This window comes from Elgaria multicarinata, chromosome 3, assembly GCF_023053635.1.
Source record: "Elgaria multicarinata webbii isolate HBS135686 ecotype San Diego chromosome 3, rElgMul1.1.pri, whole genome shotgun sequence".
NCBI lineage: Eukaryota > Metazoa > Chordata > Lepidosauria > Squamata > Anguidae > Elgaria > Elgaria multicarinata.
The window spans coordinates 25,063,267-25,089,691 of NC_086173.1; the positions used below are offsets into that span (position 1 = coordinate 25,063,267).

Here is a 26,425-nt window from a genome sequence, read left to right on the forward strand (position 1 = left end):
TTTCTATTCACAAGGAAAAAGCTCCAGTCCATCTTTTTATTTTTTTGAAAAATTTCTGACATTACAGAACTAAACTGAAATGTATTAATTCCACTCTTACATTTCATGACATAACAGAAAAACTTCATGAGCCAAGAAGGGGGGAGAAGCTTATAAACTAAAATATGAATCAGCATTTTAACAGCTGAACAGAGAAAAGGAATTAAAATGCTGCAATTAAAAAAATCATGAGTGGATGGGTAAAGCATGTAGAACTGAAAATTTACAAACTAGTTAAAACCTGGAATCGCTGACTGCTCAGAAACTACACAGATGGATCATGGGGATGAACGGCAGAAACGGGTAATGAGTGAGGCGGTTGCATTGTCCTAGCTGCTTCCCATTCCACCAGTCTCCGAAGAAAGCCTACAACGAGAACAGAGGTTAAAGGCCTTTTAGCAAATGCAGACCGGTTGAGGGCCACAGTTCTGACACGAAACCAAATCCTCCCCAGCTTTATAACATAACGTTTAAGACACCCAACAGTCTATTGTTTAATCAGAAGCTGGTACTGGCTTGTAGTCCTCTTTGTTTGAGCTTCGCAGGAACAGATCTGCTCGGCTACCCAGAGGTTAATGGCAGCCAGCCCCACCCCACTTCACGCCAGAGTGCCTTGTTGTCACTTAAGATGCCCAGAAGGAAAGTCTGTCCCAGGCTGCAGCGACAGCTTCCCCTGCCCAAGCAGACAATCTGCTCCCTCGTGTCAAGTGCAGCTGCAGTAACTTTAGAGTGCCCTAAATATTCAGTGCCTCTTGCATACGTTCATGCTAGGCCATGCAGCCTCCTCCGCTCACTCACTGAGCTTTGTTGGCAGCAGGCACAGAAGAGTGGCCCCTGGTTCGATTAGCACTGGGCAGATATGCAGCCACTAAGCTGTGGCTCAGCTGTCCTACAAAATGAGTGCCCTGCCCCTGAAAGAAGTCACTAATACACACAATAATTATGCAATTATGTTCTGGGGTTAGGAGGGAAGGGAAGAGTTAACTAATCAGATCATTAAGAGACAAGCCAGATACTGACTTGGCTTAAAGGCTAGAGTAGGAATGATCTCTTCCTTCCACCATCACCAGCTACACCTTGAGGACTCAGGAGCCCTGTACGATCAATTCAAAAGCAATTATACACCTTTTATGGTCACCTGATACTTAAAAAGCCCAAACCCAAGCTATATTTATTTTTCCTGCAAGGTTTTAACCTATCCTAAACCAAGTTACTTGGATCAGAAGAGTTCACCGTTCAAGGAGTGCTGATTTAAGAGCCCTTTACTCAGGATTTACATTTGCTTTAACCAAAACTGTGCCGCTGACACCACCACAAAGGCACAACCTTGGTTCATTGCTGAAAATCCTTAGTGAACAAGGTATCCTTAAAGGACCTCATTAACAAATTTGAATTGTATAAGCGTTATGTCCATGGAAAACCCTGCAGAAAAGGCCCAAGGCCCAACTTCAATTTAGACATTTCAATTCTTCAAAGATTTGGGGTCTTTCTATCCAAGAGGTGCAAGCTAAGCTATTAAAAAAACCCTTACCTTTTATGTTTGAGGCTCCAACACTGCTGGGAAAAATGTTTAGATGAACCAACCACATGGGTGGGGCCTAACTGTGTGGGTTTTCCCCACAAAAACATGCTGGGCAAGGAGTTAAAAGAACCACGTTAGACTCTGCTCATGTGGTCAGATCACTGGAACATTCTCCCAGCCCTATTAGAATAAGACGAAGTATTACTGAGGTACCCTAAGAGACCTAAAATTGAGTCCATTGACAGAAGGTAGAATTCCATGCTAGATGCATTCAAGTGTGTAAAGGTAACAGCTTATGCAAACTAAATAGATGAACAAGTTTGTGCACTGTGTTGTGCTGAACTTTGGGATTTTGTGCATCATTCTCCCAGAGAGGAAAGGGAGAATAGCAAATGGAAGATTGTAATGTTGTCTCACCATTCTACACCCATCCTCAAAATGTAGTTTAGCAAACATTGCAGATATCCACAACCAAGGACTTCGACTTTTTTTTAAGAGAAAAACAAATGACTAGATTCTGCTTTAGTGCTGTCTTGCTTTTAAGCAGCAGGACAAAACATATGTTTTGTCTTTGACCCCTTGTCTGTGAAGGTGGGTGGTGAGGTGGGGATTTTTTGAAAAGAACTGCGGAGAAAAACCACTTCCCTACTCAAGCTGAACACCATATATGCCCATAATATCAGTAGTGCACTTCAGTGCACAGAATAGCTGTTTGTGTATGCCCTGGGATGGGTGACTGTCAAGTGAACATTTCTCAGGTAAGGCCTTTGGTACTTGGACCACATAGTGATAACTTGCAGACAAGGGCATTGTCCCCCAAAAAACAGGTACAGTTGAGGTAGACTTGTCATTTTAAAGCAAGTTTACTGGCTTTAAAGTAGTAAAAAAATTCCAGTGTTTTTATCTGCAGAACATGCAGCTAGTTTACTTGGGGTCTTGAAGCAAGATGATGGCAAATCAGGTTAAAGCAGAAGATTCCCACTGCATGAGTGAGCAAGTCGTGAACCCGAGGAGGAGGCTGCCAAGCGTAATTAGGCTGAGAGAGAACAGCATGCGGCAGAGCCTCACTGAATGAGTCTCTACTGGAGCTCAAATTATTTGCATTTCTCTGAAAGGGCCAGTTCTCATAAGCAGACCCCAAGCCCTGGAAGTATGTCTGCTCTGCATTATCCTCCAGCTATGACTAAAGCAATTGCTTCAAAAGCTCTAGTTCTTGCATATGGAATGAAGATGGGCTGGAAGTCAGCTGAGAGCAAGGACAGGATTCTAAGGGATGTAGTGATTGCACAGACCTTTGGGAAGGCAACCAGTACCCTCCAGATGTTTTTGGAGTATAACTCCAGTAAGCCCTGACCATTGACCATGCTGACTTAAGTTGTAGTCCAAAATATCAGGGTGGGGGGCACCAGGTTCGCCTACCCAGTTTATCGCATTATTGGGCAAATCATTCAGCAATAAAGCATGCTTAGTGCTTCTCCCCATTAATAAAAGTGAAATACCTCTCTCCTATTTTAACACAAGGATTAAAGGATGGTACAGTAGTTAAGGCCCATATGGATGCCAGTTGGACAGAAAACAGGGAGCAGAATTAAGCTCAGATTTCCCATTTCCCACCTTTCTGAGCTCCGTACGGTTGCTACTATTGGTCAGGGGTGCTGCATGAAAAGGAGGAGATTTTGGACAACACACAACCACACTTGTCAGTCCAGAACAAGTGATAGCCCATGGAGTCAGCTCCTATAAGACACTATGAAACAGACGGCCAGCCCAAAAACTTGGTTAAGAGTGGACAAATTTTACTTAATGTGGTTACACTACAGAGCAGAACAGTTTTTTAAAAAAAGTTACAATTGTGAAAGTCAAACTGCAGAAACAAGTACTAAAAAAAGACTCCTGCTACTTAAAGAAAAGTGTTTGACAGAACTACATAAGTCAGCCAGTTGACGGCTGCACCCCTCCCCGCACACACGCGCAACAGGATCAGATCCGACCCTCCATCTCCCTGAATGCAATGTGTGAAATTGTGCAGCCCCCAGAATCTAGCAATCAGCCACCATTTTCAGATTTGTTCCAATAACTTTTGTTTAAAAAATACAAAGAATAAACACAAGATTCTTAGCAGTTCCAACTGTCACCATTTCTTAACTCAATGTTGCCTCAGTTTTTGAAAGTTTATAAGCACCAGAGATTGCTCAAAAAAGAAAAGAAAAAAGGAAGCATCTGCAGTGTTCATGTGGCAACCCCAGGCTAAAGATCAAGTGTACTCGGGTACAGACAGGAAGAGTAAGAATGAACCTGCACCATGCTAAACACCAGAGCATGCCACCCATCCCATTGCGTTTTCCATGTTGTCTGCCCAGCTTTCCAAGAGCCCTTAGTGGGAGGGGGGGGGGGGGAAGCAGGCAGCTGCTGGCCTCAAAGACCAAGCAGAAAGACTGGGACAAGCGGAGTTGACTGGCCAGCCTCTACCAATGACCATCTTTCAATACAAATTACATGCGCCAAAAAGCATCTGTTAAGAAGTCAAAATACTGCCATTGGTAGACAGGAGATTTTAAAATACATCTCTAGACTACTCAACTACCGACACCAAAAACTAAATATCAGACAGCTGAGCTCCAGAAATGTCATTTTAGAACGTACTATATTTGCTGCTGCATGGTTACAGCTGTTCATTGCAGTGTGTGCTTTCCTCCAGGTGCACTCACCTCTTTAGCGGCTAACATAGTCCTGGGTGTGGAAAAAGCCAGGTAATTGAAGCACCACAGCTTTTCAGAGGACTGCCCATTTGCACAAAGGGGAGGATGTGTATGCAGAGAACATACCCCATTTCTGCTGTGCAGAGGAGTTATAAAGCTGGCTGAGAGGCAGTTTGTATGAGAGCAGGGCAGGATGCAAGAACTAAATCTCTCCTCCCACCGCAACACACACAAATCACCATTACAGCTTGCATCTTCACATTTGTGTATTAGGTATCAGAGCCTCTAAAGATGGAATTTATATACTTAGTCAACTACTAGGGCAGGTTACCTCAACCTGGTGCCCTGCAGATGTTTTAGACTACCATTCCCATCAGCCTCAGCCAGCATGGTCAATGACTAGGATGATCAGTTATAATTCAAAAACTCCGGAAGGCACCAGGTTTGGGAAGGCTGTTTGTTCTAGGGCAATGGTTGGCATCTCTTCAAAGACTTTAGCCTGAGGGTGCAATGCAATATTCAACCAGCTTGTGGTCACATAGTTGGGTCCCAATTCAGGCACACCTGTGCATGTTTTCACCGTGACAGCTTTATTACAAAGACAGACATTGAGACAGGTTTGGCCAAAGTAGCCTCTTTGCACAGCTTAAACCAAGGAATCGCAAGTGAGTACTTTGTTAACAGACCCTAGCATTCCCTGCCCACCCACTCTCCCTCCCTCCCCACCCACCTTATTCCATGTAATAATGCAAACGAAACTACTAAAGCAACAGCTACAAGCTACATAATCAAGATCACTACTGGACTCCAGAACTGATTAATACACTTGGCTCAATTGTCTTTGACCTAGTGGAGGTCGCCAGCAAAAAGAAACTCCATCCTAAAGGAATCACAAGCTCACTTTTGTTTTTGAAGTTTTAAAAAAATCTCTTCCAAGTCTCCTCTACAGGATCCCCATTGCTGAAAAACAATCTGCTGTTCCTCTAAGGCCACAAGCAGACACTCAGTAGGGAGAGAATCTCTGTTTTTCCGTTTTCAGTTTGTTAGTAACACATGGCACAGCTGAGGTGGTGGAGGCACCCTTAGCAGCAGACACAACATTTAGAGCCAGGAGAGGGACGGGTTTCATGCCAAGCAGACTGGAGACACAGGGGGCGGTCGGAAGAGGGTTGGGGAGGCTGGAGGGTGCGTCGGAGACCCCTGCTGTCGCAAGCGAGGGGGTGGTGGTGGAGGAGGAAGAAGAAGAAGGGGTGGAGGGTTGAGAGAGGTTGATGCTGAGGTGGTCGGGGATCGTGACGGAGGCTGCCTGGGAGGAGGGTTTAGCGCTTTCTAAACTGTAACAGAGGAAAAAAGGAACAAAAATACGGGTGGGTGGATGGGAACACCACACAAAAAGCACAGGACACAAACAGCTTAAATAGCATGAACCTAGCCTGGAAAGGTTTGGAAACAGCATAGCCAGAAGAAAGGTGGGATGGGGGGAGAATGCTGGCTGCAAGGGAATCTCAACATTCTCTAGGTGTACCAAGGTCCACTAATAGCCCCCAAAACAGAGCCCACCATCGCCCCAGTCCCCAACCCATTACAAACAGTAGTTACAGCTTTTGCTTACACAGAAGCAGCGATTTGGTGGGCTTCTGTACTAAACTACGGAGCACATTTTGTTGAAATTGCAACAAACTACTTTAGATAAAACATAATGCAGGCAAGTGTTCCTATCTGTTCTACGGAAGATCTTGCAAGGCACCCCTCTCCATTTCCTTTTCCCTTCCCCCTGCAGCTGTTTCCTTCAGCTTTAACACGGGCAGCCTGTACAGTGCCTGCTAGTATTCAAAACATGCACTTAAGTAGCAAACCAAGTCTAACAGCGTGCTGCATTCCACTCAGAGGTGGCCATAATCAATTGGGGAGCCTTGATGGAACAAACCCTCTGCGCAACTATCAAACGTTTAATGCAAGCCAGTTTTCTCAGTCCTAATAGAAGAAAAGTCACTGAACAGAGAAAACTGTTCCTCATCTAGCTAGAGGGTCTTTTTTTTTAAAGAGATCTGATTCAGAAAGTATAAAGCCAAACACCAGAGGAAAGGCTTAATTTACTGTGTTAGAACAAGGAAGGGATCACTGAACTTTTCCTGGCTGATGTTCTCAGCTAGGCTTTTCTAGTTATGGTTATGACCATTATTCGCTTAGAAGAATGCCTGCACTGACTTAAGTTTTACAGATGTTACAACATTTAGCCCCATGCGAGTTCCTCACGAGGTAGAACATAATCTACAAATGTCAAAACAACACACATCTCTCCCCACCCCCCTCCCCAACCCGGATTCATTTCTTCTAATGCCACCCAGGGATAGAGATTAGAAGTAGAAGGATTGTGCCCTCTCCCAGATCTGCTGCTTAGTGACTGATCACTATCACTTAATGTTAGGCCAGCTCCATCTAACTGGGAGCCTTGCAAATAAATCTAGCAGTTCACATCATGTTAACATGATTTAGAGGGCAGCTGTAAGGATGACAGAACACAAAACACTATAAGGACTGTTATTTATATAGCATTTTCCCTTTCTCTCAATATTTTATATTGTAATTCTCTTTTTCAGTATTTTATGCATAGCACTTGGTTATAGGCACTACATAAATAATATTCCAATTCCTTGACAAGTTCAGACTGCAGTAGTTTACACCATTAGCAATCTTTGATTCCCACAATAGCCATTTGCAAGTGTTAAAAAGCTATCACAAAGCAGCCTTCCTCCTTGCAGGGTTCCCCCCACCCCCGCCCCCACAGGACACAATAGGCCAGTCGTGGTATAGCTTAGTTAGGTGGTATTTGCCTCCCACAATAAGAAATACAATGTCTGAGCCTCTAAGGAGGACCTCTCAAATACACGACTGCCTATTTGTAACTGGCAAGGCATCTAAAAGATGCTGCACAGCATTTCAGCTTTGGCGGAAGAACATTTATTTCAAATAACTTCCTATACCAAGGTTCTGACTGTTTCAGCAAGATGCCTGGGACAGTGAGATAAACTGAAGCAATTGTTTCCTGGGCACTCTAAAATGGCCACTTCTGTTCCAAGAGTCTGGAGGTCACCTTAATTCTTCAGGGCAAGGGATCAAGGAGAATGCAAACAGTGTTGCTTTACGTGTCCTAGCAGGTGCATATTCGGGTACACCTACACAAACAGCCCATGTGCTTCTATGAACCACCAACTCTTCAGTGGGCAGTTAAGGTGGCTGAGGGAGACGGGCTTCCCTGCTGGCTTTCAGATCTAACTTAGCTACAAAGTTAGGGCAGGAGAAAGGTATTCATGTAGGGGCAGAAGGTAACCCACGGATTCTAAACATTAGCCTGCCATTTTGCAATGAATGCTTAGCTATTGTGGAGATGGAAGGGAAGAAATCTAGGACACGCAATGCCAACAGATCAGGCCTGGGTTATTAATTATTGAAGTCAACGCTCTCCATTAAGCTGATGCTTTTACTTTTGCCTTATGAGATCATCGGATCCGCTCAAAAGCTGCAGATGGCCACTTGCCAAGTAGGCTCTTTAAGGACAGGGCCCAAGGAGCAGCCACTGCTTGCTGCAGAGCACTGCTGCAGCCCATAACTGAAGCTTTGCTGCTAGCAAGAACACTCAGGGAAGAAAAGAAGCTGCACAGCCTTTGCAGTGCACAGAGCCACATCCCCTGGAGCACTGCTAGTTCTTTATTTTCCTGTCAAGCTACAATCAACTGGCCTGCAGAGCTTCCAAAGCTCTCAAAAACGCAGGAGCTGTCTTTTTAGGAACCCAGTTAAGTATCTTATCTTTGTACAGGCTCAGCTTAGCAATAAGACTTGCAGTTTGCTCTACCTCCATGTAGGAACAGGTCTTTTAAGAAGCATTGTTGGCTCTTATCTTTTTCCCGAGCCAGGAATAGTCTAGTAAAAAAAGCCTCCCAAAAGCTGCCAGCTACAGAGAAGTATGTGTTAGGTATTCCGTTTATCTCCTCCTTACTCCAAGTTGATTTCTAATGCCTTCCTGGCCTTAAATATCACACTTGCAAGGACAAGAGTGGGGTCTGGTGCACAAAACAGCAGCTTTTACACTCTGCCCAAGGGGACAGTCATGGGTGTTCTATTTCAGCTCTGAGAAACAGCCTTTCAGAGAGCTGCCTTGGTTTTAGAGATCCTTCATGTTCCCCAGTTCAGCCAATTGATATAGGCATTAACAAGCAGCATGAGATTTGAAGAGACTTACCTGACATTAATTAGATATTGAGCCAGGCTAATGCTGGCTGCAGATCCAGTTATGGTAACCTGCCTGTCAGTAGATCCTTCCACTGGATTGGCAATTTTGATCTGCGCCCCAGACATCTGGCGAATCTCATTGATCTTGGCGCCTTGACGCCCAATGATACAGCCAATCAGCTGGGGAACAAAAGAAGTTACTGGTCAGAATGCAGCTTAAGATTCCAAGAGTATCTATGATTTTAGACCACCATTTTCTTTCCAAATCAAGGACAGGAGCAACGTGAGAGAAGCTGGGTAAGTGCCAACTCACAGAACACACATTTGGTACATACCCCTTTCCTACACTTTCACTATCAGGGAACCATACCGTTTGCAGATTTGAACAGCTGCTCCAGCAACTCTATATTCTCTCATACTGCAGACACTAGACTGGTTTGCTTGTTGTCTGTGAAACACCAGGCATCCTCACAGTACAGCTTCAGCATGAGAGGCAGCTTGCAAGGCTTCTAACTTTCTTTCTACACTCTCAGCACAGCTGTACTGAACACACGGAGCAATCCAAAAGAGTTGCAAGGCTTGTGCATGCTTTGTACCATTAGGACACACTCTGGATAGTATTCTTTGGTACAGATTTGAAGCCATTCATCAATTTCATCCAGAAAAGGCAATAGAACTCATTGTACCCATGATCTAAGGTACCTGAAATTGTGACCATACAGCAGCTGAAGTATCAATCTAGTCACATTCTCTATACACTTAGGAAATGTTAAAAAAACAACCACATTACCTAACACTGGGGGTGGGGTAAGACATTAAAGAATCCTTTAACTCTGCAAGTTTAATCAGCAGCCTGCCCATTAAACAGGTTAGTCCATATGATCTGCAAGTTCCAGAGGCAACTATTAAAAGTCCCTTTTCTGGTACTGAAGTTCATGTATTACTCAGTAATTTGTTTTCTATTCCAAAGGTGGAATTGCTTCAGTTTTGCATGGAGGTTTTTGTTTAACTAGAATTCCTGACATCCACCGATATCTTGTTTTTAAGAAGCAAGGGTGCACTCAGGAACTTTTCAGTTAAATCTTAAATAATCTGGAGTACAAACTAGTCCAGCATATATATATATTGCAAGAATCCCAACAGCAACTAGGCAACACACCAATCTCGATCTTCTGCTCTACTGGAATGCCATATCAACATTACCCATGGGGAACATAACAGAGAATGCTGTTTGTAAAGAGTAATATAAGCACTACTGCAGCTCTAAAGTGAGCAAGCAAAACACAGGTGTACTATGGACTAAATAAGCCCTTTAAAGACTTGGGTTGACCAAATAGCCTGCCCAGCTTCAGCATTTACTGTTGAATACATTGCGATGGACTGAAGTCACCCCAGAGAGTTGGCTGCAGAATTCTGACAGTGAGACAATTGCATTGTCTCAATTGTTCTCTTGCCTGCAACACTCTCCCAACAACATGAAGAGGCCCCTGCATTGTCCTCAGCCGCATGCGGCTCTTAATGTATTTGTATGCTCAAGGCTTCACTGCGCAAGATAACCATATAGTACCCAGCAAAGTATTCAACATCCCACAAGCCTCCACTGCTATGTTTTAATTCTTATGGGTGAAGAGCAATACTGAAGTGTCTGGGGAACACTCAACTTAGTACTTCGCATAGCTCCTACCACCTCCTCTCCCCACTCAAGTATCTCAGTTTTCTTCTTTATTAGCTTGAAATAAAATGATGTAAGCTAACCTGTATCCTTAACTCTACACTGCAAAGTGTGTATTAAAATGAGCTTCAGATGGATTGCAATGACAAAGCACCATTGTCCCCTCTAATTGCAGTAACCAAAAGCTTCTTAACCAAAAGCTTCCTTAAAAAGAGGGAAGAGCTAGAAGCTTTGGTGACATAGTTCAATTGCCTTCCCCTCTCCATTCCTAACAGTGTCCTCAACTCAAGCTCCTCTCCTCTAGAGGACAGCTGTCCAGACTGTATCACAAGAACAGTGCTGCAACTCCCGGTGATGGAACTCTTGGAAGAAGCATGGGCACTCAGGACCATCTGGGAAGCTGGAGCGGTATCCTGTCTGCAACCAAGGTTTATTAGAATTCTGTGGCTCTATAAAATACTCACATCATTTGGAATGGTGAGTTCATGAGAAGTAGTTTGAGCTGATGCATCCAAACCTGCTGAGACATGGAAAGAGACCAAGACAAGTTTAATGCATGGCCGTGAGAGCTGGCACAGAACAGAGGCCACACCAGTCAGGCTAGCATTTGCTGCTGGAAAGACTGCTATCCCGAAGAGGTTCGAATAGGAGAAGAGCAAGATGTAAGATGTTAAATCCAAGCCCCTCCTTCCTCTTCCTAAACATCTCAGTTAAAATCTCTGGTTATAAAGCAGACATGAAGAGAATGACTTTCATTTGGCCAGAGTAGAGGGAAAGTAGTGACTCTGTTTGTTCAAATGTGCAAAGGATGAATGAAGCAGCATCACCCTTTACATAAACTCTCCCACAAAGCTGTAGCAAAGACAGAGCCAAAAAACAGACATGCATTTCCCTCTTTCCATCCAAGCCGCAGGTCGTATCATCCATGTTCTTGTTGCCTCAAAACACAGTGCAAAAATTGGAGGTACCGTCTGCAATGACCAAACAGAGAACTACTGCCACCAAAAGCGTATGGGTCCAACCTTCATGTCAATCCAGTGTAGCTGTTAAATAAACACTTGTGGCTGACCTATCACCTTCACAAGCAAACAGCTTGGCTACTAAATGAGAGATTAGGTACTTCATTCATTCTACTATGCTCTGCTCTCCAATAAAGGTTCCAGCCAGACTTCTTTTGCAAGAGAAGAGTGGTTCATCAAACCTAGTCAAAGAGCCTTGGCACCTACACCGCTTTCTAGTTTTGCAGTTCTTTGCACTATATGTGATTAGCAGAATTTGCTGACTGGGAAAGAATCTCCCACCAATATGAACACACAATAGAGTAACTACAGTTTTTTTTTTTTCAATCATTACCCCAATAGCCTTTCACATCTGGAGAGCTGGATTCAACGCCTGTCAAGATACAAGGGACAATAAGTGTGGTGGTCCTAGCTGAAGCCCTATCAGACTTTCAGCCACAAGACAAACTTTATACAATTTGGCACAACTGTCAGGATCGCAACAGCTGGAAGGCAAGAGGTAACTGACAAAACTGGAAATGTTGAGGGGAGCAAGCAACATGTAGACCCTGCCTAATAGCAATCTGCTGCCTTGTTTTCAAGAGTAGTGAAGTCCACCCGCTCCCCCAAGATTATTTTACCTGTGGATATTTATTTTTAAGTGAGATCATGGTACTCAAGCCAAGCATCTGTATTAAAAGCCAAGTGGTGATTCTTGGACCGCTAGCATATACAAGAAAGAAGGGATTTTCATACCACTGAATCCAGTGTTGCCATGAGACATTGGAAAGTGTGACTGTTGCATTGCCAACTGGTGCAGCTTGGTCAGCTAGAAAGGGAGAGAGAAAGCATGACGTTAGGAATTTTGGAGGCTTACTCATTCAGCACACAATTTAAAGGAAAACAGACACTGCAAGCTGAGCATGAAGTGCTGCCCCTTGGGGCAGGAGTTCAGGAGAAGGAAAACGGGGTTAAGGAGCAAGCGCTTTCCTGAGCAGAGATGGGTGCAGACAGAAGGAAAGCACCATGGGGCGTGAGGCCAACACCCATCTCAGAGTACCCTGGCTCAACAGAAGATGGCATCTGCAGTGAATTGTGACAAACACTAGGAGACAAAGCACGAACAGGCAAAGTAACACAGAGACTGGTTTGCAGTGGTGCTTGGGACTACACCATGCAGGACTCTGTCAAGCATTTGGAGGGGAGAGGTATATCATGAGGAGTGACCAGAATGGAATCAGATGCTCTCCCCAGTATTTAACAGTGCAATTTTCTAGCTCTCTCCTCTAGACCTAATCAACCCAGCTCCACCCTTTCCTGCTCTAAGCATGCTATGAGCAGAGACCAAATTCCTAAGTGCCCTTCCATGAGAAGTGCTGCATCTAGCTCAAACACCAGAAGGTATTAGTAAAGAAGGAAAGGGAGAAAAACCATCCTTCCACATCAAGTGACAATAGCTAATGCCTTCATTATTAGCAGGAAGTGTGCAAAGGAAAGGCATCCCAAGCGAAAGCCCCACAACCTTCCAGCCACGCCTGCACAGTAACTACATGATGCACTGAGCATCATGTTTGGAGACGAAAGCAGAAGTCTGAAGCCAGCCTCCCCTCCACCACCACGGTGAAGTGCACTACACCAAATGCCCTACACCCTTTACCAAGAACCACAATGACAGTATACCATGGTGTTTTGTTTTGTTTGTTTGTGGGGGGGCTTTACATCAAATTGGGGGGGGGGGGGCGAGGCAAGGGAAACTGGAACTTGGAAAAGTGTACCAAGCTTTGCTGTGCAAGTGTGTGTCACAGGCCGGCAGAAAAAGGAGGACAGATTAAGATTGGCTACACGAAGAAGTGCTGAACAAAATTTGAGGATCATTTTAGGTCAGATTGCGGTTTCAGATCAAAACAGACTTCTAAAACTGCTTGTCGAGAAAGCATGGAGAAATTTTGAAGGGAGAAGTGGGGTGATTTCAAGACAAGAAGTGTAAACAAAACTTACATCTGGCTGTGGAATGGCATACTGTCCTTGAATGGTATAGGCCTACAAAAAGGAGGAAAACAGTCCTATTAAAAACCATTGGACAGCCACCCAGTGACAGATAGATTTCAACTAGCCAGGAAGCCAGAGAGCTGAGGGGGAGAATTGTTGGTGGGGAGCCTGAAGGCAGGTCTCTTAAGGGGCTGCTTGAATTACCTAGGTGTATAGTGTGAGAAGGGAAATTGGTCCCCACCACAAAAAGGATTAGAATTAACAGCTGGTTATTGGTGAAGATTTGTTGTGTAGTGGAGGACTGGACAGTGCTGCAAGCCCTCCTGCCCTATGCATACTCCAAACCACACCCCAAAGGGAAGCTTAATTACCTCCTATGCCTCCAACTGCTTTTAAAGCTAAGAGGAACCAGCTGGGTGTGTTCATCTCCACCCCACTAAATTGCCCCATCACTCCATTCTCCTAAGAACCTGCAGTGGATAAACTACAGCCAGGTACTGGATGGCAGGAATGCCATCTGGAAGAATAGGGAGAGAGAACAGCAGCCAAACATGATGGTTCTGGGAATTATTACCCTACTGAAGCAACCCAGTGAGGCAGTCACTATGTAGGGTCTTGCTTAACACTAAGTGAAGCTTTGGGGGGTACAAGCCTCTCACTTGTAGGGCATGGGGAGAAATGCAGCCCAGGCTGGAATTGACCAAGCAGTTGCCACCTGCAGGGCTGCCTACTGGCCTGCCAGGTACTCTTTGGTGGCCTTCATCCAGTTCCCAATGAACAGGAGTTCACAGCACAAGCCGCCGCCACCACCAGTCTTGCCACCCTTGTTGGCAGTCTCAAAGAGGCCAAGGATTGAATGGGCCATGGAGACTGAACTCCCCTCTCACCTCTTGAGGTGGTCCCTCCAGGTCAGAGTTGAGGCACATTGATGGGGCGGTGTGGGGGTAGCTTGCACTGCCGCTGCTGTACCTGTCCTGTGGATAAATAGAGGACTTCAGTCTCCAGGGCTGTCAATCCGAAACCTTTCGCTAACACCAAAATCATAAAAAACTTACTCTGATCAAGGGCTAGCCTGTACTAGACAGATGTTGGCTTACTCCGACCCCTGTCACACCAGTAGCACAGACGACAATATGAGATTTCCCAGAGGGCAAACCCCAACCATCTGCACCATCACGGGGAGGGGAGCCTGCATGGACGCAATGAGTCTTGCTTTCTAATGGCATAATAGGGCTACCCTGCCACAAGGCCAACCTCTAGGATACAAGTGAGCTCTTGCAAATATCGCCAAGTAACCTCCCATGTGCCTTTCCACTGCCAATTAACTGCTTAACAAGCTGTCTAGAGCCTCTGGAGGGTAGGTCACATGAACAAGGCAAGGAAGAAAAGGGAAGGGATTGAGGCAAGAACAAGACCACGACAGCACCTTTCCCCCAGCAAGAGGTTATCAGCCAGATATCCCAATAGAAGTGGCAGATGAATGTAGAAGAACTGGGTGCACTGCAGCCAGGCCTGTCCAGCTGCTGCTACATTTCTGTTGCTGACTGAAACTATCCATTAACACCCAGTGCCACCATGTCTCATCTTCATGCTCTCTGATTTGCTTAGTTCGTCCTGTCACCCTGCCCACTATGCCAGATCTACTTCTGAAATGCTAATGTAGCCCTCTTCCAAAAATATTTTTTAAAAAGCTTTCAGGTGGGCATTGAGGCACTGTGCTTAAAGAAAGAAAAACAATTAAGTCCTCAGAGTATTCCAACTCCACTCCACATACTCATGCAAGAGTCTTCTCTGGGCATGAAGTTCTAAAAGACTTTGTTTCTCAGATCTGCATGCCTGAACCTCACACAAAATCTATCTGCCTAAAATGGTTGCAAGTATCTGCAAGTTCAGTTACAATTTTACAATACTTTCAAGAGCTACTTGAACTCACATAGCCCACATTCAACAAGCAGATTCCATTGAAAATCCACAATGGTAACAGGATTCCAGCCAGCTGAGAGACTGAAGTCCCATCCTGCAATGGCCACATAACAATGCTTTGTTTTACCAAAAATTTTAACAGATCTGTGCCTCACCATCTAGTGTGCTTCAAGCAACTTACATAATTGTATTGGAGAGCAAGTCAGATTCAATATCATTTTACATGTTTGTAAGTTAACCATGTCTCAAGGAGTACACGTGGCTAACAGGGAAGTGACATTCAAATTGCCCTTTAGGCACTTTCAACTTGTTAAACCAAGTCATTCCATTACGTTCTACATTTTGGCCTCAATATCATGGTGGCATCAAGCAAGCTCTCCTCCTCACTTCCCCAGTCCTCTGGGTTCCAGTTCTCCCAACACCTGTCCCTCTCAATATTCATCCCCTGCTGCTTTAGAACTACTGTTCTGCATAATTCAAAGACTACTGCAATCACTTCTTTGAATGTTGCCTCAAAATTGAGGGCCAGGAGACAAGTTTAGTGCTATGTCTGGACTGGATTCCAAATTCCAGCTACTTCCCCCAACCCACACTGCTGACTACATCAGTTCCCAAAGGACATCAGAGCTTGTTGAACATTCGAGAGCAGCCTCCAAAGAACAAAACCAAAGCAGCAGAGGTAGCACTGTGCTGGCCAGGTGGGCAGCACAGGTGATAAAGCATGCAGAGTGGTTTGATGTGTGCTGGCAGTGTTGAAGCTTAGTAGGCTACTATTTCCTTGCCCCCACCCATGCCCAACAAGAGGAATGGCCTTACCTGACCGCCTGCAAAGATGACAGGAGAACTGGATGGCTTGGGTCGGTAGGGGATGGTGACACCCTTTGGGGGAGACTAGATTACAGAAGAGTCAAAGGAAAAATACAGTTACTTACTAGGGACTCTAGTCACAAGACTCTGAACTTAGTATTTGTAAGAAGGCTGTACAGGTCTGTTAATTATCTGAGCTAATTAACTTTCCTATTCATGACTTTTACAGTTCCTCCTTTGATCAATCTCTGAACAGTAGCCCACATTAGTTTGTTGTAACAGAAAGACAAAGTCCTCTGGCAGCATGAGACTAATTTGTCTTGTGGCATGAGCATTCAGGCATGAACAACCTCCTACAACAGCTACAGATATGACAAGGCAAAGGCTGTTGTTTAAGGAGCATCATCTAGTCAGGGCAACTAGGAATATCTGGAATACAATGTTACAGTGAAATGAGATCAAGTGCACGTGGCACCTCTGTGACAAGGGGCAGCACTGGCATTTGATACAGCATTGATTTAGATTTCTCCATTATTCCTATATATCAATGGTTCTGGACATGAGACAGGCTTCCCTGAGGTCATAAATGCCATGGGAAGGGAGACACAGAGCCAAGCTACCCTCATCAAATCAATGTAACAGGAGAGCTATGCACCAAATCATCTTTTATGGCCTTGTGTTGAGTATCAGACAGTTTTATTGGCTTCATAGGGTTTATTCCCCCAGGTGCACTGCTTCATGTTCACAATTCACCACCCCCTCCCTTTTTGCAAGCTGCTCACCTCAGACCAAGGACGATCAACCTTCAGGTGCACCTACAGTTATATTGTAGATGATGCCTTCAGGCACTCTCAACCACCTTTATACTATTTGATTCTAATGAATCTCTGCCAGGGAATGTTCTGGACAGACCTGAAGAACCCATGGTTTCTCCACCACCAAGTCCCCACAGACTCTCCCAAACACTTTGTAACTCAGACAAGCAAGCTTCCTGCTGCTACGTTATGAAGCAAAAACATACAAAGGCAGCTGTCAGCATGAGAATTCTGTATCAGCTGTTCGAAATCTAGAAAGCAGCTGGCCACAATCCAGGGACAATGCCCCCTTTGCCCTTCGGCTGCTGTCTCAAATGCTTTTAGCAGCTACCCCTCTATATATAAATGCTAGGTTGTTTTTTTTAACTTGGTACCGTAAAGAAAACAGGCTGCTCCATCCTCATTACTTACCTCCAGCATGACCACACAGATCTGTTTGACGCACTCTATGATCGACTGTGGAATCCCAGCAATGGTGATCGCTCTTTCAGTAGAGTTGGGTAACATGTCTCCTGCCACCTGGACCTGTGCCCCTGTGCTCTTAAGATTAAAAATACCAAGTCAGGTATTCTGCTTCAAGATGCCCAGGCCTTACAGCTTGATTGCTGGTTTGTTACACACATGAACAGCATACCATTTCCCTCCTCTTCAAAGAGATTCAGCACAAACCATGAGCAGGGATGTATGCCTGGTTATTGTTACACAATAAATCACAGGATGCTTTAGCATGATATCCACTGCCTCACAATCCTTGAAAGTCCAGTTTACGTTGTGAGGACTCTTATGTTTCTAGTTTTGCAAGTTGCATAAATAGACTTTTGGGGTAAAGGCCAAGTCTTGCAGGCAGGATAACATTACAGTGATTCTAGAATGGACTTATCAAGCAGGCTCTTTCTATCCTGTACCACAGGACCAATAACCTACAAGATCATAATTACTTACTTTTTACTATTCCGCTACCCTCACCCCTTTTCTACAACTGGGGAAAATCCAGTCTAGCACAGGTAGGTTTCAACATATTCTTTCACATGTTTGGCTTATTAGACAAAGTTTGATGTTGCAAACCTTTTGATCAATATAATCAGTTTATTTATCTCACAGTGAGCTTGACGGAAGAGCATTTTGGTTTGAGGCCTGAGTAACAGGAGCTAAAGTTCATTGATGATCAATACCATTTCCACAGTAATAATGCTGAACTGACAATCGTTCAGTAGGAGTCCTGGTCAGTACGGTATACTTCCCAGAGCCCTGTAGTCTAGACAAGGCTAAATTCAAATGGGTGGCCTGGGGCAAGTCTTTATTCCTAAGCCAAGCCAAACCTCAAAGAGGGGCAGAAATTATTCAGAAATTATCTGAGCACTAGGGGGTAGGACTGAAGGACCCAAATAAAGCAAAAGGGCAATCTTTTCTGCTTTTGGGAGCACAGCCTTTGGTCCAAAGTTTTACCCTGACCTGTGCCGCTAAATAGTTCATGATTCTCCTATAACAAAGGGTTTGATTATTCTGTGATGTTTCAATCCATGCACCCCACTTGTTTTATTTAAATTAGAGTATTTGTTGAAATGGCGTTGGGTCACCCAAGAGAACTTAAAAGAGAAATGCTGCATGAGCAAGGTTCTTGGAAGGAGGGAGAGAAAGCAAGCATGGTAAACAATCAGCTGTTTTATATAGATACAGCAGTTGAGATGTTAACCATTCAGTCCTCCCCTCCCTCACCATTTATATCTCCAGATGATCACAGTGGGGGGGGAAACCTAAGTAAGGTAACAAGGGTCAATACAGATCCCAGATACCATCCCTGATCATTGTACTTCAAGTAAACTTTAACTGCCGTTTTTGTTGATTAAATTCAGTCAAATCAACTTTTTAGATAAAACTGAAGTCTATTTGACTTCAATACTAGTGAAATACTTTTTTACAAACAGAAAAGTATGAAGATTGACTTTTGACAACATATAAGAACAGTCTCAGCATTGTCCAGTTAAGAGACAGCTAACCCAGTGAAAGCTTCTGCATGCCCTAATGAAGTTCTGCCTGCCACTCATCTGACAACAAATTGATGCTAGAGATAAAGGACAGGAGATTGAGAGGGGAGGGCAAACTTACAAAAAGCACCTGACTACATTGCGCCAGCCACCCTCGGTCTCAGTTTCATGAGCACTAAATATAAGTAGCTGTATTAAGCAAGATGACGCAGAGTCTATGTGTGGCATTCAATCTCAATACATTTGGCACAGGGTGGGGTCATGATGAAGGGGAATGAGTGTAGCCATTTGCAACCGAAGCAAACAGCAAGCAATCCTCACAATCCTAGCAGAGTTCAGTACACACCTCTCTTATCTCCTTGATCTTGCAGCCTCCTTTCCCAATGAGAGAGCCACATTGGCTGGCAGGTACCACAAGTCTCAGAGTGACGGGGGGCCTGCTAGAAGCCGTGCTGTTGGTCATTGAGCTGCTGATATCCTGAAAACAGAAATTAACAAACTTTAAGCTATTGGAAGCTTCAAATGGAAGCCAAATTTAGTCATTCATTCTCATTCTTCAGCAAAAGAATGTTAACAAAATACAAATGCTAAGGAAGCAAAAAGAAGCCTTCACTTTACACAGGCCATAATCCGAATATGCATTCCACCACTACAGCCTACTAATTCAACCTCTATGTGACACTCATGTTTATAGTATCTTCTGTTTAGAGAACTGTTCCTCAATGAAGTTAATAAAGCAATTACAACATGAAGTTCTGTGGAGCCAGTAGGTAAAATAAATCAGCTTGGCCCTCCTTAGCCTGACAACTCCATTCTCCTGCATCAATAACTCCTCAATGGAGTGTGAGCAGAGTGCACACATTGTTAATAAATCATTTTGGAACCACCAAAACTACAGCATGTGCACTTCTGCCAAGCTCTTAGGTTATATTCCTAATAAAGAGACACAAGCCTGGTTCGTACAACATATTGGGCGGGCGGGGAGGCGAAGAGGCAACTGAACGTTCATTGTTTTTCCAGTACTCCCCACACAACATGTTGCCCCTCCCCGCATTGCACGGCTGAAAGTCCTGGTGTTCTTCCGGGCGGCTTGTTCTCCTCCCTCCCTCAATCCTCCCGGCCCTATCCCATCATGCATTAGAAGTTCAGCCAGCTGTACAGGAGTGACCGGGATGGTTTCAGCCATTCCTACCGGAGAATTCTATAACCTGGTGGAATAGTGCACTCGGTGGGGGAGGGAGCCGACCACACCACATTTTAATCAATGGCTCTCCGGATAAGCAACAGAGCAGCCCGTTGTTTAAATCAGCAAAATAATGTACTGTGTGTTCTGCGCCCCCGACACAATAATCAACACAACAGATGGTTGCCCCTCCCCCATTGATTATCGTGTTGTCCGAACCAGGCCATACTCTATTTATTTTATTTACAATATCTATATACCACCCCCCATTCAAAAATTTCAGAGTGGTGTACAAGATAAAATAAAAACAGAACAGAACACCTTAAAAGAGATTTTTAAAAGAAGCAAAATGGTATCCTTGCGCCAATTTCACCATGTCCTTTTCAGAAACTGTACTTACAGCTTGAACCGAAAACACAAGCAGCCCTGCTGCCATATTTAGAAGCAAATTCCTATTCAACATAAAATCATAGTATGAACAGACCACCATCTTTTATCTCAGAGTCTGTTGAGGAATAATCACAACCTGTGATATGAAAGCAGGAGGGGAACAAGATGACTTCAGCCAAATATCAATTCTGAACTGTATCAATAAAATAGAACCTTCTTATCCTTTTTTAAGTGCCTGGCAATTGGACACAAAAAACATCCGTTTGTGCCACTGCTTATAAACAGTATGTTTGAAATGTTGGCCATGATGTAAGCCTTAAAACAGAAGTCTGAGAACCTAAATTTAATAACTGCAGCAGCTATTGTGTGTTGACCAAGGTGCAAATCCCCACACCAAGAGCAATGAGACACCGTCTTCTACTAGTCAAGGGCAGCAGCTCAAGCTCTTCAAGAGGAGGCAGGGCTAACAGAAAGAGTGCTCTCAGGTTACCAACATTCTGCTAATGTTTGGGCAGTACATTTCAAAGTTAAGAGCCACAGCTTAGGACACCAAACTCTAGGGTTCCATGTGAACAGCTATTTGGCTTTAAGGGAATACTCACTTTTGGCATTAATAGATTCCATCACAGAAGTACCCTACCATGGTGGTTTTTTTAAAAATTTATTAAAATGAAAATACATTCTTATGTCTGATAGAACAAAACAGTTTGGATGTGTTCTACTGAAACAGCAGAGCCAATAAACTTGGCCAAAAGAGAAGAGAAGCTCCTAAGAGAGATTATGACTTCACTCAGCTACTAATTTCCAAGGCAACTCATCGCTGGTTCCCCCAGACTCAAAAGTGCAATGCCAGCTTTCTTTTACATTGAAATTTTACTGGTGATTTGAAACCATTAGTCTTCAGATTTGCCTGTACACTTGTAACAAAGGCAAAGATGAAAGAATGAACTGGCCAGCAGAAACTGTTCCAGACAGTTCAGTGAAAAATGATAGCAGGACCATAGGAGTACACTCTTAAGTCCCACGGTTTGGGAGGCAGACAGAAACCTAAGCAGAAAAGAATTGTTGTATTGGCCCTAGCATCAGTAAATGTGGAGAGGAGCACAGTTTTGATTACTGTTACACTTTTAGAAGTTACAGATTGGGATAAGTAGCAAGGCAGGTCCATACCCTATGCTGGGAGACACATTAGACAGAGTTATCAACTGAAGATACCAAGGCTTCAGGGGCAACTACTCTCATCTCTGCAATGGAGGTTGGCCTCATACTTCAAGAATAATGTCTAAAGAGCAATAAAGATCTTCATGTGATAGAGGATTAATGTGGAAACTCTATGGAGTACCCAACTCTTAGCCCAAGTATCAGCTTCACACTGATTTGAGACCCCTTAGGAAGAGCCAGAAATGCTGTCAGAATTATAAAGAAAAGGTTAGAGAAGCAACCCAGACCATGCAGTTTAAAATTGCAGCTCTTCGTTTTTATCTGAACATGTTCTCAACGGCTTGCAGCCTAACTAGAATTCCACAAATGGAAAGGCTTTCTGTTCAGACATGACTGAGATCCAGTAGGGAATCTAACCAGCTGAAGAGGCAGTCAATTTTCTCCAATTCCCCCTTCCCATGTAGCATCCATATACATTCCCCCAAACCTCTGGAGCAAATTCTAGGGAAACTGGGGTGTGTGTGTCAGATAAAGTCATCTCCCATCTTCTGATAGCAGGAGCTTTCCATGACCAGAACATTGCTCAGGGGATATTCCCATTTTCTGGAGCAAGTGCAGGATTCTTGAGTAACAATTAAAAAAAACTGCTCAACATATAGCTGGTTGTACTTGGCCATATAAGAAAAATCATTCTTATGCTGTACAAGAAAAAAGCAACTGCCCCCACTAGTGTTTACTGTATTGAATTGTTTGAAATTTCCAACAGTAAAGCTCATTTAGGTTCATCATCCTCACATCTGATACACCAGATGGAACACACATTATTCCAGGGTTGTTACAGGAGGAGTGTACCAAAGTATTTCGTCTGTTCAGGTTCTGAACCCACCAGGTCTACCTAATTAGCGCTCACACACCTCTTCCAGTTTGTCAATGATCATAGCAAATGCTTTGAAGATGGCATTAGTGGGTCCAGCGAGAGTGATAATCCGTTCTGGGCAATTCCCTTCTGAGATGTTAATGCGAGCACCACTCTAAAAAAGAAATACATGGAGTTGCAAGTCAAACTGGACTGCCTTTTATGGTTGTGTCCCCTCCTTCCATTTGACTATCTAGTTAAGACTGCAACCCTACACACATTTATTTGGGATTAATTCCCACTGAATTCAGTGGGATTTGCTTCTATATTCACATGGTCAAGCTATTGGTTTTACCTCATTAGGAAGACTAAAAGAATCTATCATAACTGTCAAATCTGTAATCATGGATGTAAGAAGTTAAAATGCAAACGGCTGCCACTCCTTCCTATAAAGGTTTCCCTCCTCCACAGCTGGTTCTTTCGAAAAGCCATCCATAGCTAAATCCAAGCTAGTATTGAGCAAGAATAACCTCACACCTTTCATAACGACTAATGCCTGCTGAGTAAACTATTTCTACCATTTGAGTCCCTTCCAGCGAAATTTAACAGCCCCTTGATTTTTTTCTGCTCTAATCCCCAAGAACTTACCTCTTCACGCATCTTCTTTACAGATTCTCCTTTCTACATATACACACACACACACACACACAGAGGGGAAGAAAGAGGAGATAAATTGCTTAGTACTGTCATTACTCTGAATTGTGGAAGAAAGTAAAAATTAAGTGGCATCACATACCTTCCCAATGATGCTTCCAACCTCCTGCAATAACAAACATAAGAAAGTTGTAGTTCTCAATCCTTCCGAGAGACCCATACAGCCACACCCCATCACTGCATATTCAATACCATGCTTGTAATGAATTACATGTCCCCACACTCTTGAAAACAAAGAAGTCATCAGCTTTACAACTAATGGGGTGAATTTGGACATTCAGAAGTTTTAATATAGCATCCCCACAAGATGATGCTCAGGGCAAATTTCTAAATGTAAAGGGGAAGGGCTTATGAGTTTTCTAAGACACACCCAATCAAATTAATAAGAAATACTTATTTGTAGATATCCTCCACTGGGGTCGACAGAGCACTCCTCTGCAAAGAACATGGCACGCCAAGAGCAAACTAATGTTTTAATTTGATCAGACAACTGGGTTTTCCAAGACATTTACTGTGACCTAGTTTCAGTCAGAAGGCAAACAAGATGAGAAAGAGCAAGTACCTTCCCATGCATAAGTAGGCGAATGGTAAGCGTGACATTTAAACCTCCTTCGATAACACCGGTGTCCATCTTGAGCTGTGTTCAGTTAAGTCAGGCTTAGTCAGTGGTCAAATCTTTGGTCGCTGGGAGAAAATCAAACTATAACAGAAAAAAAGACCATCTTGTACCATTTTCTTACTATACAAGAACCAACTCATTAGAACTGTTTACCCACACACATCCTTTTAAGGTACTATCTGAACTTTAATGTCATATTCCCAAACTCTTCTCGGTATTGTACAAGCTGTAACGTTATGTATTTTTACAATAGTCTTAGTTCAATCTGACTAGAGAGGAATAACCAAAGCTAGCCATCATTTGCAAGAGCTTGCCGCTAATCAGTTGATGCCCAGAGATTTTACACCTTCTATGAGTTTATTCACAAACTGATTAGTTGGTACTCAGTAATCAAATGTGTTAATGCTTATTGGAGACTACTGGTTAAGTCAATTTCTGGAACATGCATGGCGGAGTAGATAAATCCTCCTTGAACTAAACCTCCCTTCACTCCCCGCCCTTTGCTAAAAGGGGAAAGAGATTGTTACTTTTAAGTTTCCAGCTCCATTGCTCAGCAAATTACAAGTAAGTTCAGCAGAGGCATTTCCCAGTTACATGCACAGCTTCATGTATATTAGATTTTTTTTTTTAAAAATGTCTAGGGTTGACATTCCAGGGACAGATTATATGCCTATAAAAGTGTTGCTAAACTTCATGATAATGCCCAACTAAATAGCAGAGCTCCCATTTTCAAGGCCAAGGACCTCAACCTTGAAATTATGTAGCAAAGTAACTTTCAGCACGTGAAGAGTGTGTTTCCTATACTACTGAAAAGCCAGAGAAAATCACTGCCTAACAGAATTAGTGATAATGGATTTATGACAAGAATGACCTAAAGTCAGTAGCTTAATTTTTAAGATATGTATCAGTATTAAATATAGGGAAGAAAAATAACAGCAAGGGACTTCTAATACTAAAAAAGTTTTGTTTAACTATGAAAGGTTAAGAAACAATTTTGTTTAACACTAGGCTAAACAGAAAAAAGCTACAACCCCAGAAGATAAAAGACTATGTATTTAAATGATTCTACAATTTAAATTTACCATGTCTACTACAATGTACAAGATAGTCCAGATATTTGAAGAGTGTATTATTCAATGCTTCACTATTCCTGCTTATTTATTTCATCCATTTAAATTCCAATATTGGAGGAATGCATCGATTGGCATTTCTGCTTAAAGCAACACCTTGAACAATTCAGATTGAAATTAGATGCTTTGGAAAGAAGACTGTTCACAATGCTTGGGAAAGAAGACCGTTGTCCCCTATCATATTTCAGTTTTATAAATAAGCTATACAGTGTAATCTTCCAACTACCACCCTTCTAATTATCATAATCCAGTGAAATTCCTATTTAAAGAAATTCATCTGACCCAAAGATCTGACTACCTCCCATTTCAAAGCTGTCCACCTAACAAGTAGGATAACTGGTTAAACGGTGCTTCTAGATTAGCATTCCCCAGCCAGCAAGGCAAATGGTCAAGGATGATGGAAGCTGCAGTCCAAAAAATCTGGAGCACTACTTTGGGGGAGGCTGCTCTATTCAGTCTGTTACATATAAATTCGTATATACAATATTTCATACTGCATATTTTCTACCTCAATTCGGGGGGGAGGGAGGGGAAAGTGTGTTATCAGTAAACCATTCTTAATCCACCCGTCTGATGAAAGGGCGGCCGAGAAAAATACTACATCCTTGCGTTTAATCTAAATTTCGCTTTTAAAGAACTCTCTTCACTGAGGCATTTCATATTAACAGGACGCGCGCTCTCGCTATATAGAGATATATTAATTGAAACTCTCGCTATAAAGTTCTCTGGACGACTTTCTTCCCATGGAAAGCTATGCGGGTTAAAAGGGAATCAGAAGAAAAATGAAGACGGCGCTGTATCGCTGGCGGGATGTGTTTTGAAATAACACGACGCAACTAACTACCTCTTTCCCCCTCCTCCCTCCCTCCGCCTGCTCCAAGAGATCCGCCCGCCCGCCCGCCGCCGGCCTTCCCTTGTGCCCGCGAGCGGGCCTCCTCCATTCTCCTACTCACAGCCGACCGCGTTGGCGTCAACCTCTCCTTCCCCCTCCCAGAGCAGAATCTCCGCCCTTCCACTAGCTTCCCCCTCCCTCCTTCTCAATCTCTCGCGCGCGAGGCCCAGGCCTAGCTCCCGCCCAATGTGACGCAGCAACAGCGCCCCCCCTCTCCGGCCCACTGCGGCCTCCCCAATCTACCCCCCCTCGCAGACACACACATGCCCGTTCCACGCGGGCCCCACTCCTCCCCGATACGCAGGTGGAATCAACAGCGCCACCCCTCCCCCGCTCCTACTCCAGCGTCCGAGTGCCTCAAACACGCACTCGGGCAAGACTAGGCCGCAGTAGGCCGCGAACGCATCCTCGGGCTTGCTTAGAGACCCGGTCGGGCTTTAGGGACAGACTCGAAGGAGAGCGAACCTACGCGAGGCCGGGGATTTGGAAGGGGGGAAAGGTGGGAAGAAAAGTCCAGGGGTGACGGGAGGCCCTTACCTGGTTGGGCCCGGCCGCGCGCGTTCGCTCACTCACTCGGGCGAGGGGGAAGGGGATGGGACGGGGGGGAGCGGGAGGAGGGAGGGCGGGTGGTGCGCGGGTCTCCGGGGCGGGCGGAGGGAGCGGGACGGGGGGAGGGGAGGAGGAGAGAGCCGGGGCGGGCGGGCGGGATGGCGGCGGCGGGAGGAGGGCAAGGGCAGCGGGAAGGGGCTGCGGCAGCTGCTCTTGCGGCGGCGGCCTCGGCGGGTCTGGGAGGGGGAGCTG

General features: G+C 44.2%; 1 protein-coding gene across 19 annotated transcripts; it reads right to left on the reverse strand.

Moving 5' to 3' along the window:
- Positions 1 to 26,268, reverse strand: PCBP2 (poly(rC) binding protein 2). Of its 19 annotated transcripts, none has more exons than XM_063119649.1 (15): positions 26,162 to 26,267; positions 23,546 to 23,683; positions 23,066 to 23,089; positions 22,918 to 22,950; positions 22,328 to 22,444; positions 19,026 to 19,157; positions 17,106 to 17,234; positions 15,889 to 15,963; positions 14,037 to 14,123; positions 13,159 to 13,200; positions 11,917 to 11,989; positions 11,516 to 11,554; positions 10,627 to 10,679; positions 8,501 to 8,670; positions 1 to 405 (listed from the first exon to the last, which is right to left on the reverse strand). In XM_063119649.1, the coding sequence occupies exons 2-15, from the start codon at positions 23,612 to 23,614 to the stop codon at positions 369 to 371; spliced, it is 1,080 nt and encodes a 359-aa protein (XP_062975719.1). In that variant the 5' UTR covers positions 23,615 to 23,683; positions 26,162 to 26,267; the 3' UTR covers positions 1 to 368. The 19 variants fall into 19 exon arrangements, with proteins under 19 accessions (XP_062975719.1, XP_062975718.1, XP_062975721.1 ...); XM_063119648.1 differs by having other exon boundaries at positions 10,627 to 10,682; XM_063119636.1 differs by lacking the exon at positions 1 to 405 and adding an exon at positions 3,337 to 5,594 and having other exon boundaries at positions 26,162 to 26,268.
- Between the last annotated feature and the right edge of the window lie 157 nt (positions 26,269 to 26,425).